The sequence below is a fragment of the Schistocerca nitens genome, chromosome 7, assembly GCF_023898315.1.
Source record: "Schistocerca nitens isolate TAMUIC-IGC-003100 chromosome 7, iqSchNite1.1, whole genome shotgun sequence".
In the NCBI taxonomy this organism is placed as follows: Eukaryota; Metazoa; Arthropoda; class Insecta; order Orthoptera; family Acrididae; genus Schistocerca; species Schistocerca nitens.
The window spans coordinates 632211344-632228400 of NC_064620.1; the positions used below are offsets into that span (position 1 = coordinate 632211344).

The 17057-nt window shown below is 42.1% G+C and overlaps 1 protein-coding gene across 1 annotated transcript in view; it reads right to left on the reverse strand.

Annotated features, from left to right (window-relative positions):
• Positions 1-17057, reverse strand: part of LOC126195031 (DNA mismatch repair protein Msh6) — a 321830-nt gene that overhangs the window by 113585 nt on the left and 191188 nt on the right. The window contains exon 18 of the mRNA XM_049933475.1: positions 14109-14266. Within this exon, the coding sequence (XP_049789432.1) occupies positions 14109-14266 (158 nt within the window). The remainder of the gene's footprint in view (positions 1-14108; positions 14267-17057) is intronic.

Here is a 17057-nt window from a genome sequence, read left to right on the forward strand (position 1 = left end):
GATTATAATCCTCTGCCTTCATCCCTTCTTTTCAGCCAGGGTTGAACTCAGCAACGCCTGGTTTTGTGTTTTCGGTGTTGTTCTGCCCTAATCCGAAGATTTACTGTCACTGCCAGGGTAACATCTCCAAAAACAAGGTCCTGCATGTGCAAAATGCTGTATACACATATACCTGTGTAACCAAGTACTGTAATATAAAACTAACTGTTGAGTCTATAATTCAGAACAGTGGTAATCTACATAATAGAATAAAAATTACTTGACAAATAATGATAAAAAACTATTTCTTTTGGAATAGGAACCGCAAGATCACATAAATAATTCAAACGAATGATGTTCTGATGTGTCACATAGTCCTCCTTGTGTTTCACACGGTAGAACAAATGACTTTACAAGAGATCTGATAGTTCTACTTGCGTTTAACACATAATCACCATCTACCAAGCTTGCACGCCAGGTATATCCCATGTGGAAGGTGTAATAGGTCTACGTGAACCAGCCTGTAGTTACAGATCGACATGCTCAGGGTGCTGGTGCATAGGTGTACAGTTTACGTGCATCGTGTAATAGGGACTTTATATAGAGAACGTGCCACCTATGTGCCAGGCGGGGATAAATGCTCCTGGAGAGCATAAATCTTCTTGAAGCTCTCGAAGTCCAATGAAAAGCACCGAGAATGATGGGATGAATGCTTGTTTCCACTCTACCCTTGACAACTGTTGGACATTTCAGTTCTTATTAGGCAAATAAATGAGAATGTAATGATGATTTGCTTTATACTTAATTTGTGAAAGATAAAGGTATGATTTGTTAGCATACCCAGGCTTCAATTATCGTTCAATGGAGTATGGCAGATGGCCGAAGTCATGTACCCCTAATTCTTCTGAGCAGTGTATTAATATTTAACTGTATATTATAGCTATTTGTTTCCATATCTACATGAAACGAAAGATATTGATTTTATTTTCACTTTCAAAGTCCAGAAGAACATACAACTGTTCATTTTGCTTACTGTAGAACTTTTAGTTTTTCTGACATAAGATTATCTTAGGAAAAGACAGCACTAAGAAGACTGAGCACTTAATTGCTATCATAATGGCCAAATTATAAAGATGTTTACAGATTGTTTTTTAGTTTAAGCAAATTTAAGGTTGGTCTCTCAAAAATCTGACTGCAACTGATTATTAATAAAAGACTGAAAATATCCAGCTGACTATTTCTTTTTAAAAACATAACCCAACTGTTAGGGCAAAGTCTCCGATTACACACAACACAGAGTCCGGCATTTCTCTGTTTTTTGACCCGGCAATCCTACACATCACACGGCAAGTGGTACATTATTGTCTCAATCTGAAATGCTGAACCAATTCTTAGGTCATGTGTTTGTTGCTAGTTCCTTACTGTAGGCATTATTATTAAAATAGTGCTGGCCTGTTTTCTCAATTTCTATAATAATCCAATATTTCAAAGCAATGGGAATTTTATAACCGAACTTTATTCTTTCTAAAAGATGCTTTAATTAAAAACAAAAAGATTTATCACTGCTGCTGTGGTAAACATATATGCCAGTTTTTTTTTTTATTTGCTGGTCAAAATAAAAAAATAAATACCGAAAAATATGGTTATTCAGAACCAAAATACTGGTCTGGCTTTTAATCACATAGCTTTTCCCATCCCTATATTGTATTCCATAAAGTCCCCAACAGAGCTGTCCTTGGTCTGCTGCTGTTTCTCATACATAAATAACCTACTTTTGTCATAGGAAACATGCAAGTTCACTATGTTCGCTGACAGTGATAGAATTGTGATAGATGACAAACAGTCCACCAATATACAGGTTCAAGCTTACAAATTACTTTCAGAGCTCCTAGCCCGGTTCAAAGTAAACTCTAAAGCCACATCACATATTCCCAAAGCAGATACCTACTGTACATGACGAAGGGTACACACCACCAAGTTCTTTGTGCTTCACACAGACCGGAACATTATGTTCCAGACCTTAAAATGTTTGTTCTCAGCTACTTTTGCCATAAGACGATCTCACAATTTGGAGACATCAGCATCACAAAGAGCACTTTCTTAGGGTACTTCTATTCTGTTATGCGCTAAGGAATTATCTTCTGGAACAATTCAGCAATATCAAAGAAAGATTTTGCTTCTGCAAGACGAAATTGTCTGAATTATGTGCAGAGTACCCCTATGAACCTCCTGCCATAATATCTTTAAGAAACTGCTTACAACAACTTCCCAATATATTCATTCAGTTACGAGGTTCAAGGCTGACAATCCCATTCACTAAGAAACCAATGAAGTGTACCATGATCACAATACAAGAAAGAAGCCTGACCTCCATAAAATCTAACTCGAGTGCAGGAAGGTGTACGGCACTGCAGTGTTGTTGTTGTTGTTTTTGGGGGAGGAGACCAGACAGCGAGGTCATCGGTCGCATCGGATTAGGGAAGGACGGGAAGGGAAGTCGGCCGTGCCCTTTCAAAGGAACCATCCCGGCATTTTCCTGGAGCGATTTAGGGAAATCACGGAAAACCTAAATCAGGATGGCCAGACACGGGATTGAACTGTCGTCCCACTGCAGTGTTAAACTGATTGCCAAGCTACTCAAACAATTACACCGTAACAGGGCATTATTTGAAAATAATTAAAGAAGTATTTACTTGAAGAAATGAGAGAGAGAGAGAGAGAGAGAGAGAGAGAGAGAGAGAGAGAGAGAGAGAGAGATATATCTACTAATCTTTACATAATGTCTTATCACTTCGCTTCTGTTTTATTGAGCAGAATGTTTTTGAGTGTTGGATGCGGACGCTTTGCATGGACACGACAAAATTGTTGTGTGAAGACGTAGGCGTAGTCTGTGGTGTAGCTGCTGCCAGTATACTGACAGCACGCTAGCCATGGAATTCAGGCTGATTTCATTGTCAATCCTCTGCACTGCTACCAAAGTGCTCCAATCGAAGTTGCCACAGTGCATCCTCCCTGATCCTCCAAGAGTGGGGAAATTCCTACACCAAGGCCCGTGGTATTACTCAGATACCTGCGTGTAGTCTATGGTCGGGCTACTAACAAATTAACAACCAGTGCCCCTCGGCAGTGATGATCTGACGTAAGAGAGCGCTTCTGCAGACACTATGGGTAAACCCAAAGCCCCAGTTTGTTGCACTGCTCAGCCTCTGGGTTCCTGCAGCCATCCTACCACAAACACTACAAAGGCAAAACCAGAGAACCAATAGGACCCAGATGTGATGATAGCTACCAAGCGACTGGCTCTTAGCTGGCTCGCTTCAGAATCTTCCATCAGCAGAGATGACTTGGAGATGGGTGAGGAGACTGCAGTCGCCAACATCCCCACCTCCAATCGCTTTGCCCCGATCTCAACACCAGAGGTGGATAAAATCATGGTGAAGGGACCCCAGCAGATCCCTCCCCCATCGTCGCCACTATCCAAAACGGCACAATGTAAATTATCAGAGAGATTGTTCCCAAGATCAAAGATGGCCTCAACACCACCTGCAGGGGCGCATCACCTAAATTTCAGGCTCCTACACCAGCCGACTATTAGGGCAATAAAAGAATATTTCCAACGGAACAACATCCCCCACCACACCAATCCCACAATAGAGCGTGATTCCTTCAACGTGTTATCAAAGGGTTCCCTTGTGCCGCAAACTGAATGTGCCAGGGCTTGATCTATACCCTGCACTTCCCCCACGTATGTGCCCCGACAGCCACTGCCGCCTGGCCACTGCATGTCCCAACTTCTCAGCCCTCCCCTCCCAGGGTGTGGTGCTTGCTAACAAACAACTGCAGTCTTCTCCCAGCATTCAACCGGCAACATTCCTCAATGAGCAGAGAGCTGAGGCAGCTGTTTGCTGGAATAAGCTTTTCTGTGATCTCCTCCACATTTAGGGGCATGTTGGCAAAGTTTCATGCTGCACCTGTTGCCCAAACAAAAATATCATGATTATTGCGGAAGGAGCAATTTCATTAATGTCATGCTTTGATGAGTCTGTCGGTCCAACAGAATCAAAATTGCAGCCTGTAACACCAACAGCATTAAAACAAGAAAATCTTGTTTTGGAAGACATTCTCGACTGGCATGCTATTAATATTATATGTTTGACAGAAACACCACTGAAGAACTATTCGCTGTTAGAAACTATGCCATCACCCAGTTCAACTGCATGGACCACCCAGGCTGCGAAACAATGATATTGGTTAGGGGCAAAACGTATTTCCATACCTTGGATCTTCCACAGACTCAGAATATTGAGGCTGCCGGTATAGAAATAAAAATTGGCTAAAACCTTTGGCAAATTATCACAGCCTACCCACACCCCCTTCCGATTCACGTATCTCTGTTCTGGTCCACCCTAAGTGTCATCGTCCCTGACGAGCCCAAGCACATTCCTGGAGATAAGAACAAGAATTCTGATATACTTGACATTTTTGTCACAAAATCTTAGACCTCGATGCATCGTCCACAGTGCACTATGAGCTGAAATCCAACCAAAGTCCTGTTGTGCTGGATCTTGCCAGTGTTGTAGATGATGTCGGGAGCATGGCAAGCACACAAGTGATAAACTGGGACAGGGAGAGAACATGCAGGAAATTATGCCGCTATAAATGGAAGGGCGTGTGGACGAATCCATTGAACAATGCACTGGCATCCTCAGTGACTGTGCTCATGCAAATGGCATTATGCCAGGAACCTGCCCCCCTGACATCTGGAACCTCACGGTCACCAACCCAGGAGGTGTAGGCTGTGGCAACACCACCACGACCCAGCCGACCACCGCCTGTTGCGGAGTCTAGAGGACCAGGTGAAACAATGATTACAGGAGCACATTAGGCACTGCTGGGAGGAGAAACTAAGATCTGCCGAACAGGATTATTCAGACGCAAAATCTGGAAAGTAACCTGGCAATGAAAAGCTCCACCAGAGATAACAAGTCACTCTATGGTGAGAATGGTCTTGCATATGACGAATAAGGAAAGGCAGACGTAATAGCAAAATCATTCGAGTCACAATTGTGAACTCATGTCATCCATGACGACAAGAACGGTAGGCAGGAGAGAACAGATATTGGATGAGTGACTCGGATAAGAAATACATGCCCTATGATAGAATTTGTGCCTGTTAATGACCCGACAATATGTGCACTCATCAAGCATGAGGATAAACACAAGGCTCCTGGTTCTTATCGAATCTGTACCCTACACCTAAACTAGCTTCCCCCTCCCACTATAACATACCTAGCAAGCATTTTTAATGCCTGCCTGAAGCTAACGTACTTCCCCTCAGTGTGGAAAACTGCAAAGACCACCACCCTACCCAAAACTAACAAAAACCTACTCCTTCCCATAAGCTACAGGCCCATTTTTCTCCTATCTGGCTTCAGTAAAATCCCAGAGTTAATAGTCCTTTCACCCCTCCATCAGTTCCTGACTGAAAACAATATCCTTATGCCTGAACAGTTTGGATTCCCTGCTGAGCGTTTCACTATTGACTAATCCCTTAAGTTTATTGAACAGATTTGTCTGCCCAGAGTAATGAGAGGAACAACAGGAGCAGTGTTCCTGGGCATAGACAAGGCATTGGACCACATCTGGCATGACTGCCTAATTTATAAGCAGATCAAATAGGGTGCACAGGACATTTAACCTGAATATTTGATGTCTTCCTTACAGAACAGTTCTTCGTAAGGAACAGAGAGAAGTCCAGCCAGGCACAGCAGATTGCGGCAAGAGTCCCCCAAGGCTCGGTTTCAGTTTCCGTCGTTTATACCAATACACGCATGACATTCCTAAGCAAATTTCTAAAGAGATTGTTCTCTACACTGATGACACTGCTATTCACAAAAATAGTTGCAGTGTCCTCCAAATTAATTACAACCTTCAGCAACACCTGGATAAGATTATGCAGTGGTGTAATTGGTGGAAGATCGAGATCAAGAACACGATGAGTCACATGATCTATTTTACCTAAAAAATCAAGCTCTCTGACCATCAACTCGCGACTGACAGTAGGAAACTGATTTGGAGAAATTCTATAACACACCTGGGCTTTTAAATAGATCGAAGTCTAACATGAAACAAGCACCACACCACTGCAGCAGACAAAGGCTGTGCAGTTGTCTGCAAGTTGTATCCCCTCCTGAAAGATGAAGAACTAACCATTCAGTGCAAACTTCTCCTCTGGAGTCAGCTCGTACTTCCAGTCATCTTTTATGTCTCGAAGTGCGTCTATTGCATCAGACACAGTATTAACACAACTGCAACGTCTCCAACACAAAGTTTTCAGTGTCATCCAGGTGCTGGCCACTGCCTGCAAAGACAAATCTTGACGTGTTGCCAAGACTGTACAATTACCAATTGGTAACATGCAAAGCTACAGCACACGTAGCGACTATTCAGGCAGCAGGTCAGGGCCAACTAAAGCATGTAGTTCTGCGGGAAGGTATGGGTGTTTGTCATGGGATCTGTTGCACCAGGTACTTTGGCAAAATATACAACAGAAGTAAGTCACAGCTACAGGCTGTGTGCTCATTTTGGAGCAAATCGTGCAGCGCTGCGTGCTCGTGTTGCTCAGACACTCTCTCTGCCCATGGCCCGCCTGTAGTCTGGCATCTGGAATGTGATGCCCTTCATTTGTAAGTTGGACTATATATTCTGCTTGTCTACACTGCCGCAGTGAGCCACGACCCTTTGCATGTTGGAACAAAGAAATCAGTAGTTTGCGGTAAGTAAAATGTAAGATGTCTTGCTTCCACAGACAACTGACAACTGACAATGTTTAATGGTCATGTTGACCACCACCGACTTGCCACTGACAGTATTCCACTTCTTCCGCTGTGGCGTAAGGTTCTGGGAGTAAAAGGCGAGATGTTGCCATCGACTATCCACACACTGTTGCAGTGCTGCACCAATTGCATTTTGGGTTGCATCCACATTTAGAGCCAATGGGGTACTAACGCACGGCTGAGCCGGCCACGTGATTGTACCAATGCTGCTTCATCTACCGAAGTCCAAGGTATCTTCCTATTACCTATATGCTTGTCTCAGAGCAGTGCAGTCAGATGTTCCTGCTCACTTGCCAGCCCTGGAACGCGTCGCCAGTAATGCTTTAACATTCCTAAAAATCTGCGGAATCCTCATCAGGAAGAGGTGACAAATCATTTGATGAGAATACATATCCTGGAAATTGCATCTCTTGTTTGTCGAAAACAATCTTTGTGGACAGGAGAGATGCAATTTCTGGGATATGTTGTCTCATCAGATGATCTGTCACCACTTCCTGACAGAAGAATGTGCAGATTTTTAGGAATGTTTAAGCACTGCCGGCGACACCTACGGCAGGCAAGGGCTAGACAGTAGGAATAACTATATGTTTATGAGGGGGAGGAGAGAGAGGGAGGGAGGGAGGGAGGGAGGGGGGGGGAGAGGGAGAGAGAGAGAGAGAGAGAGAGAGAGGTATATGCACCATAGTCCTGTACACTCAAAAAACGCTGTCCCAGGTGAGTCACACGCCCCTCAACTGTAGCTGAAAATATGAGATCATCCATTTAAAAGAATAGGAATGGAAATCCATACAACAATTCATGCTTAAAATTCTGTTGGATCTGCATGGTCTGTCTCACTCCAAAAGGCTTAAATTTATGCTGGAAAAGCATAGAAGGCCCTATTACAGCAAGTTTTTTTAAATGCCCTCTGGCATTACCAGAATTAGCAAAAATGTTTCTGTACAATCGAACCTACTTAACACCCGAGCATGAATGGTGACCAGGTCAGGTGTAGATACTGTGTACTGTCCGGTGACAACACTTCCCACCACTGGTGGCCAGAAGAGAATGATAAGTGATACTAGTTCGTTATTTATCTAGATATCTCCCCCAATGAACCATGCTAATTAAAAGAACGTAACCATGAAATTATTGAGGGTTACTAAATTCATCATAACCTGAACCACTGGTGCGCTGCCACTAAATCTCACAACCATTGGGAGCATGAACATGACGGCTGGAGGAGGTGGTGATGGACCACTGTGTACTGCTGCTGCTGCTGCTGCTTCATCGTTGACAAGTCTGGCCAAAATCTCTGTCCGGAGCGTCCTGACCTAGCTGCATGCAGAACCCAAAGTGTCTCTGCAGAGTGTAAAACGCTGCAAACAGAGCACAAGTGTCCTCTCTGCTAGCAGCACCTGAAGTCACTTTATTCAGAGCAGAATATGAAGCGAAGAGAAAGTATAGAGCTCATCAGTTCTGTGGAGAATTCCCTCGTCTCAAACAGTAACTGCCAATCAGTTACATTTTTTTTTGGTTCCGCCAATGAAAAAAATTAACTAGACTCCGCTGTACTACCATCACCTTAGGAAAAATGAGGCACACCCATTCAAGTGTACTGAAATGCCTCTTCCAGAAATTTGCATCTAAACATTTTACGTCACAATACTCCAGTCAATCCAGATGTCTTTTATTTAGTGCCATTTGCTCACTGTTCTCTAGTGTGGGAACATAAAGAGAGAAAAATAACAAAGGGAAAAATGTTGGGCTATATGCTGAACAGGTGGTCGAAATGTGTGACTGTCATTTCCAGGGACTGCCCGAATCTTTTAGAAAACTTTCAAGAACGATATTTTCCCCCAGAAAGTTTTCTCTCAGAAATGGCTTAAGGCACTGGCCATATCATTTCCGAAATCCTCTCTTCACCAGTGAAATGTTTCACAGATGTCAATAGCAAAGTTACGGTTTGTGCTCGGCTGGTAATGTCCCTCCAAAAAGCAAGAGGAATGAAACAAACGATGCTTACTGGTTCGACACTTTTCGAAGTATGTGGCTGAAAAGATTGCCGTCATTTACTATAGTAACGGTTTCCACTGGCCAAAAACCTTTTGGATGCATCAGTCAGCATCATGTGACACGTCTGAGTGGTTTCCACACTGTTGTATGGGCACAGTCAACTCCTCATTTGCCAGCACAAATGACACAGTTGACAAACTTGCTGGAAGTAAACAACGGTTGAGGAAATCTGACAACAGATGAGGAGACAAAAAATCCACACCGAGTATATGCCTGGCAGGAATGGCGAAAATAAATGTCCAAGTAGGATCATACTGAAGACCCAGACTCAATTTTATTCGCTGTTCACTACAAGTTTGACTACACCAATTGTTCACTGTGGTTAGTACTGGTATATGTTGTGTTCGTGTGGAAAGTACAGCAATCAGCTATTTGGAGTAAACTCTCACTTGGAACACTAAATCTACAGGGCAACTCTCACTGGAAATGTCATTGTTCGTAAACGGCTTCTGTGACCGGTGCAATGTCAACAGTGCTGCATTACATGCTGCCATTCATGCTTCAGTTGTGGATGGCCACATTGTTGATGACGAATGTCGGTTTCTCCTAATCTCCATCTATGGCATTTGGCTAACGGCAGGGTCTACACCTCCAAAATGCCTGTGGCCAGTAGTCGTATCAAATCTACGCCAATCATCTTTCTGGCTCTGTGTCTGCTGCTGAGAAGTATGCTCACAGCAGTGTTGTTGGAATTTGCACCACTGCGCTGATACTTTCAAGTCCAGGTTTGCGATTTGATCTTCAAACTGTTCACTCTTTCGTCCCACTTTGGCGCATCACTCACGTCATCCATGACGAGAGTGATAGGCAGGACAGAATCGTTATTGGACGATGAGTGACTCCAGTAATCAATCCGTGCCCAGTGATAGAATTTGTGCCCGTTAACGAGCTGACAATGTGCACACTCATCAAGCATCAGGGTAACCGCAAGGCTCCTGATCCCAACTGAATCTGTACCCTACTCCTAAAGTACCTTTCCTCTGCCGCCACATCCTACCCAGCAAGCATTTATAACATCTACCTGAAGCTCACATACTTCCCTTCAGCATGGATAACTAAAGGACATTACACTACCCAAAACTAACAAAAACCTGCTCCTTCCCAAAACCTACAGGCCCACTTCCCTCCTACCTGGCCTCAGTAAAATTCTAGAATTAATAATCCTGTCATCCCTCCTCACTTCCTGGCTGAAAACAACATCCTTATATCTGAACAGTTTGGATTCCGTGATGAACATTCCACCATTGAACAATCCCTCCGCTTGGTAGAGCACATTTGTCTGGCCAGGACATGGAGAAAAGCAACAGCAGCAGTGTTCCTGGACACAGAGAAAGCATTTGACCACGTCTGGCATGATGGCTTAATTTACAAGCTAGATCAGATATGGTGCCCAGTATACACAATCTGGTTCACTGACTCCTTCCTTACAGGATGACAGTTCTTCATAAGCATTGGAGCCAGGCACGGAAGACTGCCGTAGGAGTCACGCAAGGCCTACGTTTAGGTCCCGTCCTTTATATCATATACATGAATGACATTCCTACGCAGATTGACCAAGAGATTCCTCTATATGCCAATGATACCACCTTATACAAATGCAGTCACAGCCTCCTCCACCTACAACTCCTCGATAAGATTGTGCAGTTGTATGATTACCAGGTGATCTCTCTCATCCCCAAGATCCAGCTCTCTTATCGTCATTTACCACTGGAGACATCTGACCTGGAAAAACCTATAATGTACCTATGCCTTGAAATAAGTTGACACCTAATGTGGAACCAGCATCTCACTACTGCAGCAAACAATGACTGCGCACTTTTCTGTAGGTTGTACCCCCTCCTGAAAGGAGACAGATTAACTGTTCAGTGCAAACTCGTCCTCTGATGCCAGCTAATATTTTCGTTCATCTTGTATGGCTCTGAAGTGTGGTCTATGGCATCAGACACAGCACTAACAAGATTGCAGCGTCTCCAAAACCGAGCCTTCTGTGTCATCTCAAGGGCTGAAAGATATGTCCCAAACACACACACACACACACACACACACACACACACATTAGAGACCTTTTATGCCAACCCACCATTTACTCACTTATCCAGGAAAACCCCACAAAATTTTACAAAACAACACAAAATTCACCCCATTCAAAGTTTAGGACAAGAACCATCAGAAGCTTCTCACAAACGCCCAAAATTAACCCTTTTGCACCACTTTATGGACCAAATAACACACACACACACACACACACACACACACACACACACACACACACACACACCAAGCACAAGCTTACACACCGAAAATGCACACACACCCTGAACCCCTCATCTTCCCAAAATCCCCTACCCCATTCTGAAGTCAGGCAGGCACAGACCAGTGGTACTTCATATACAACATTGTACAATCATAGCCTTCGTCGTTCTCTGCAACTGTTTTCGTGAAACAAAAAGGATCTACAGAATATGTACATCAATAAAAATGAATTGTGCTTGTTGTCAGACCCTTTCACTTGCCACAAAGAACCTGTTTCTCGTCTGTTACTTTGTATTCAAAGATGTTTACATTTGATCTCTTCATTATTTTAAACAATGCAGTACTATGCCACCTGTCAAAAGTCATCACAATTATCAAAATATAAGTGATGGTAGTTTACCATTCTGCTGATTATTGCAGAATTTATTCTAGAGGAGTACATGCCAATTTCTCTAGTGCCCATGCTGCTTATAGTAAAAGATTATACATCAATTATCTTCAGGTTTACTACACTACTTGAGTTTGTATCTATGTTAAAAGTCACCAAATATAGTACGGTCATTAGGACCAGTCAGGACATATACAGTATTAAGTCACAGCACCTTTCTTCTTTGGGGTGGTGTTCCAGAAAAGCATTTTTTTTAATTTTTAAATTGTTGTATGTTTATATTGAAACACCCCTATGTTTATGGCATTGCTTGCAATAACTATTTGTTAGTAAGTAACCTTCTAACCTGTAATATATTTTTTGATGGGGTTTTAGCCGATGTTCAGGTACTGCTAACATATGAGTTTTGTCAATGAATATTTGCAGTAAGTCTCAATTGTTTCTGAGATAATGAATACTAAGATGCACTATCTGCAAAGATATTATCCATCCTTGTTGATTTAGCACTTTGCATGAATCACATTGTTTATGTTACAATTTTTACAGTACCCAATTGCATTGACTGTGCCTTTAGCACTCTGTTGCAGTGACGTTTTACTTATTTCAAAGTCTGGTTCTTCCTGAAGTGAGCAGTAGTCTCGCAAATCTGAACTACATCCTCCGCTCCTGTATTTCTCTTTCTTTCTTTTTGTGGTTTTGGTGTAGGGCAATTTGAACCCCCCCCCCCTTCCCCCCCAACCCCAATAAATAGCTTTGTCACAAACTTTACATGTCTGGCAAAAACTAGCTTGGCCTTTCTCTTATTGTTTATGTGCACTCTCTGGCTTGTGTGTTTACCACAGCTCATATTACTTGTGCCTAGCAAATGTAAATAGTAAAACTTAACACACCATTTTTAGTTCATAATCGTAGAACTGTAGTTCTTTATTTACACATCACTACTCTGGCAAATCATGTGGGAGAGGCACAATTGTGACGATGTTGTTTGGTTTGACAGTTTCGACAATAAATTTATAAAACAGTGCAAGGCTGTCTTGTTCTCACTTTCATATACAAGCAGCCACCTACAATCGCAACACAATTGCCTTTATTTTAGTTTACTTTCCTCTGTTATGGCACACAGTAAGAGTCCTTTGAGCAACTTTGCGTCGGAAAGTCCTTTTTCAAATCTTTATCGGAATTTTTGTCAATACTTTTTGGTTTGCCTATGTTGGTTGTATTACCACAAGCAGGGTGTAATGCAGAAAATTTATTTGATAGTGATATCAGTGAAGCTGTACTTAGAAGTTGCACTTGTTTGCACATTTTATTCGGAACATACCACATTTTCTGCATGGAATGCCCATTAACAACAACATTGTATTGTACCTTTTCATGGAGGGCAGTACAGCTAAATATTTATTGAATGAATATGGCATTGTTTCTACATATTAAGTACAAAAAATTCCACATTCATTCAACACTAACTAAGGTGACGTTTCCAATTAAGTGCTTCATATTTTTTTCTAGCCCTTGTTATTTTCTCACAAACTCTTGATATCTTTGAGTTGATTGTCACTCATCATCTGTTAAAACCATATATTTTCTTTTGATGTTACATGTTCATTATATAATTTTTTGTGGCACTTCCTAACAATTAGTAATGTTGGGCACTTCCACTCATGTTCACCTTGTATATGTTTCAGGTTTACTTTTACACATGTGTCACAGTATCATCATCTGTCATCGATCTACAGGATACCTCACTATTTTTTGATGCTGATTTTGCAAACATCACTATGACTTTTTAAAGAAGCCGAGACATCATTGCACAAATGTCTTTCACTTGGTGCCCTCTTGACCTACACTGTTTGATATATATTCAATGAATGAAATAGTACAGAAAGATCTAGGAGACTGTAAATATTTTAAGCGAAAAGGAGGCCACTCACAGAATAGCAGAAGTGTTGAGTCATTGACAGGTGCACACAGAAGAGCATGAAAACTTTGCCATATTTACACACACACACACACACACACACACACACACACACAAAAGAATGCGTGCGAGAGCATGTGCACATTCTGTCATTAAAGATATGGCACCACTTTATCATTGTTCTTGCATGAATTGCAGTATTCGCATTAGTATCCGTTACTACACCACTCTCAAATTCTCCTTTGCTTGGGACACGAGTCCCCCCCCCCCCCCCCCAATTATGCTGCACTTCACAAACAGGCAACTGTAACAATGCACACCACTGCTGCACAGTTGCTCACACTTGTGTCACAAGAGCTACACCTGATCAAATATATCATGAGTAATCAGAAATTTGAACTATAACACTGAACTATCCCAGCTATAACACTATCATGTGATATAACTGTATGCCACTTAATGATCCATCCTCTTATTTTTGGTCTTGAAGGCAGTAATTCGTTCATCAGCATGAACACAACAAATATTTAGAGGCACCTCTGGTTCCATAGTAGTAAATACAGGTATTATCAGTGGACAGAATTTTATAATCCTCACCTTTAAACATTTCCAGTGGCATCTCTTGTTCCATAGTAGTAAATACATGTATTATCAATGGACAGAATTTTGTGATTCTCACCTCTAAACATTTCCCCAACACAAACTGCAGTCTTAAATGCGTTCAGGGTTGAAATGAAATCTATGATTTTTCTCTTAGAGTAGATCTTGTCCTCATAAAAAATAGCTCTTTCATCAGGATGTGCATTATGAAGATCTGAATTTCCAAAAGTATGTATCCTGTGCAGAATGAAAAACAAAATATGAATTTAGTAAAACCTGGAAAAAAAAGGTTTAAATATGTAGGTAAGTTTAGGTACAATGTGAACAGTTTAGGAGTAAAGAGGAACATTCACCAAGAACCTCCCACACAAGAACCCCGAAAGTGCCCCACTTGTGACAGGATACTTTCCGGGACTGGATCAGACTCTGAATGTGACTCTCCAGTAAATTTACTCTTCCTCAAATCCTGCCCTGAAATGAGATCCATCCTCCCCACTCCACCAAGAGTGTCTTTCCGCCGTCCACCTAACCTTCGTAACCTCTTAGTTCATCCCTATGAAATCCCCAAACCACCTTCCCTACCCTCTGGCTCCTACCCTTGTAACCGCCCCCGGTGTAAAACCTGTCCCATGAACCCCACCACCACCACCTACTCCAGTCCTGTAACCCGGAGGGTGTACACGATCAAAGGCAAAGCCACGTGTGAAAGCACTCACGTGATTTACCAACTGACCTGCCTACACTGTGAAGCCTTCTATGTGGGAATGACCAGCAACAAACTGTCCATTCGCAAGAACGGACACAGGCAGACAGTGATGGTTGGTAATGAGGATTACCCTGTGGCTAAACATGCCTTGGTGCACGGCCAGCACATCTTGGCACAGTGTTACACCGTCCGGGTTATCTGGATACTTCCCACTGACACCAACCTATCAGAAATCCGGAGATGGGAACTTGCTTTTCAATATATTCTCTCTTCCCATTACCCACCAGGCCTGAACCTCCACTAATTTCAAGTTGCCGCCCTTCGTACCTCACCTGTCATTCAACAACATCTTTGCCTCTGTACTTCCGCCTCGACTGACATATCTGCCCAACCTCTTTGCATTTACACATGTCTGCCTGTGTTCCTGTATGTGCGGAACACAGGCAGACATATGTCTGATATGTCTGCCTGTGCCTGTGCGGATGGATGTGTGTGTGTGTGTGTGTGTGTGTGTGTGTGTGTGTGCGCGCGCGAGTGTATACCTGTCCTTTTTCCCTCCTAAGGTAAGTCTTTCCGCTCCCAGGATTGGAATGACTCCTTACCCTCTCTCTTAAAACCCACATCCTTTCATCTTTCCCTCTTTCCTGATGAAGCAACCTTGGGTTGAGAAAGTTTGAAATTTGTGTGTGTGCGCTTTTTAGTGTCTCTATCAACATACCATTGCTTTCATTTGGTAAGTTACAGCATCTATGTTTATATATATATATTTCCCTCGTGGAATGTTTCCCTCACACACATACTTCAAATTACCCCACTACCATCTAAAGTGGACTTATAACTTTGTCGACAGCATGATCATGGGTGTGAGATATTGATGTATGGTTTTAAGTAAGGAGTATCGTCTGTTAATTATCAACAATTCCTCCAACTGAACATTATATATACAAACTTAAATTATGTAGCAAAAAACTGTAAATGTGCATCAAACACGAAATCGAACCCAGGCCCTTGCCTTTTGTGGGCAACAGCTTTAATCTACCAGGAAGTTTCGTATCTACACACACACACACACACACACACACACACACACACACACTGGTGCAGAGTGAAAAATTTATTCTGGAAAGAAATGATTTGATGAATTTCAAAGTGGTCACACATCGACTAAACATAAGGAGCATCCAGAATGTCTAAAACCCTGTACAACCAATGTCACCCGGCCATAAAGTCACAATGTCACTCCGAATCATTGCTGATCAAATTGGTGCGCTTTCCCCGGTACTGAAAATATCACACTTTGCAATTACCTTTGATGAATAATGTTAAGATCTGTGTAAATGTTATACCTGTATCTTTCACAAATGTTTCATAACAGTAAACAAAACATGGTTCATCATTAAACATCAGAGATACAGGAGTAGTCAGAACAGTTGGCGACAAAAGGTGAAAATGCACCAAAGAAAGTAAATAATGGCTCCATTTGTATGAAAAGTCACAGCTACTGTTTTCTGCAAACCTCACAGTGTGGCACTCCTGGATTACATCCACAAGCACAGAATTGTCACCACTTAATGTTAAACTTCACTTCTCAACAAACAGTAGGATATTATTCACAATACGCATTCTGATCTTACAATGATGAAAGTCCACTTAACAATTAAAGTCCACTTCCATCATGATAAATGGCAATCACATCTTTAACTGATTCTGGACAGCTGCACAACATTGTATTTCAAGTGATACACAATTGCTATATTTGCCAGACTTTATTTCCAGCAATTATGTTTCATTCCCAGACCCAAGAAAAAGACTGGCTGAATGACAATTCACATAGTGGACAAACTATTTTTTGTGAAAGGCATTAAAAAGTTATTGTCCTCAAATTATATACTATACATTACTTTGCAAGATGACTAAATTAAAAAAAAAAAATTCTCTTATGCCTGATGTTTTCTCTGCCAGGCTGAGACTGTTTTGAACCTGCCTCATATCTGAGCTTTGTAACATCCATTCATGCACTGGTTCTCCCCTCTATGGTAGCCAGCTCAAATCAAGTCCTGTTGGTGTATAGGTCCTGGATGTCAGATTGTGAAAGCACTCAGCATCACCACATACGAGTAGGAAGCTGCCTGGTGTATAGGTCCTGGATGTCAGATTGTGAAAGCACTCAGCATCACCACATATGAGTAGGAAGCTGCCTATCTTTCAAGGGGTATACACTATTTGAAAACATAAAATTTCAGCCAGTGACACAAACACAACATCCTGCAGACCCAAGTCGCTCAACTACGCTATTAGCAGACCTTTACTTAAGACACAATG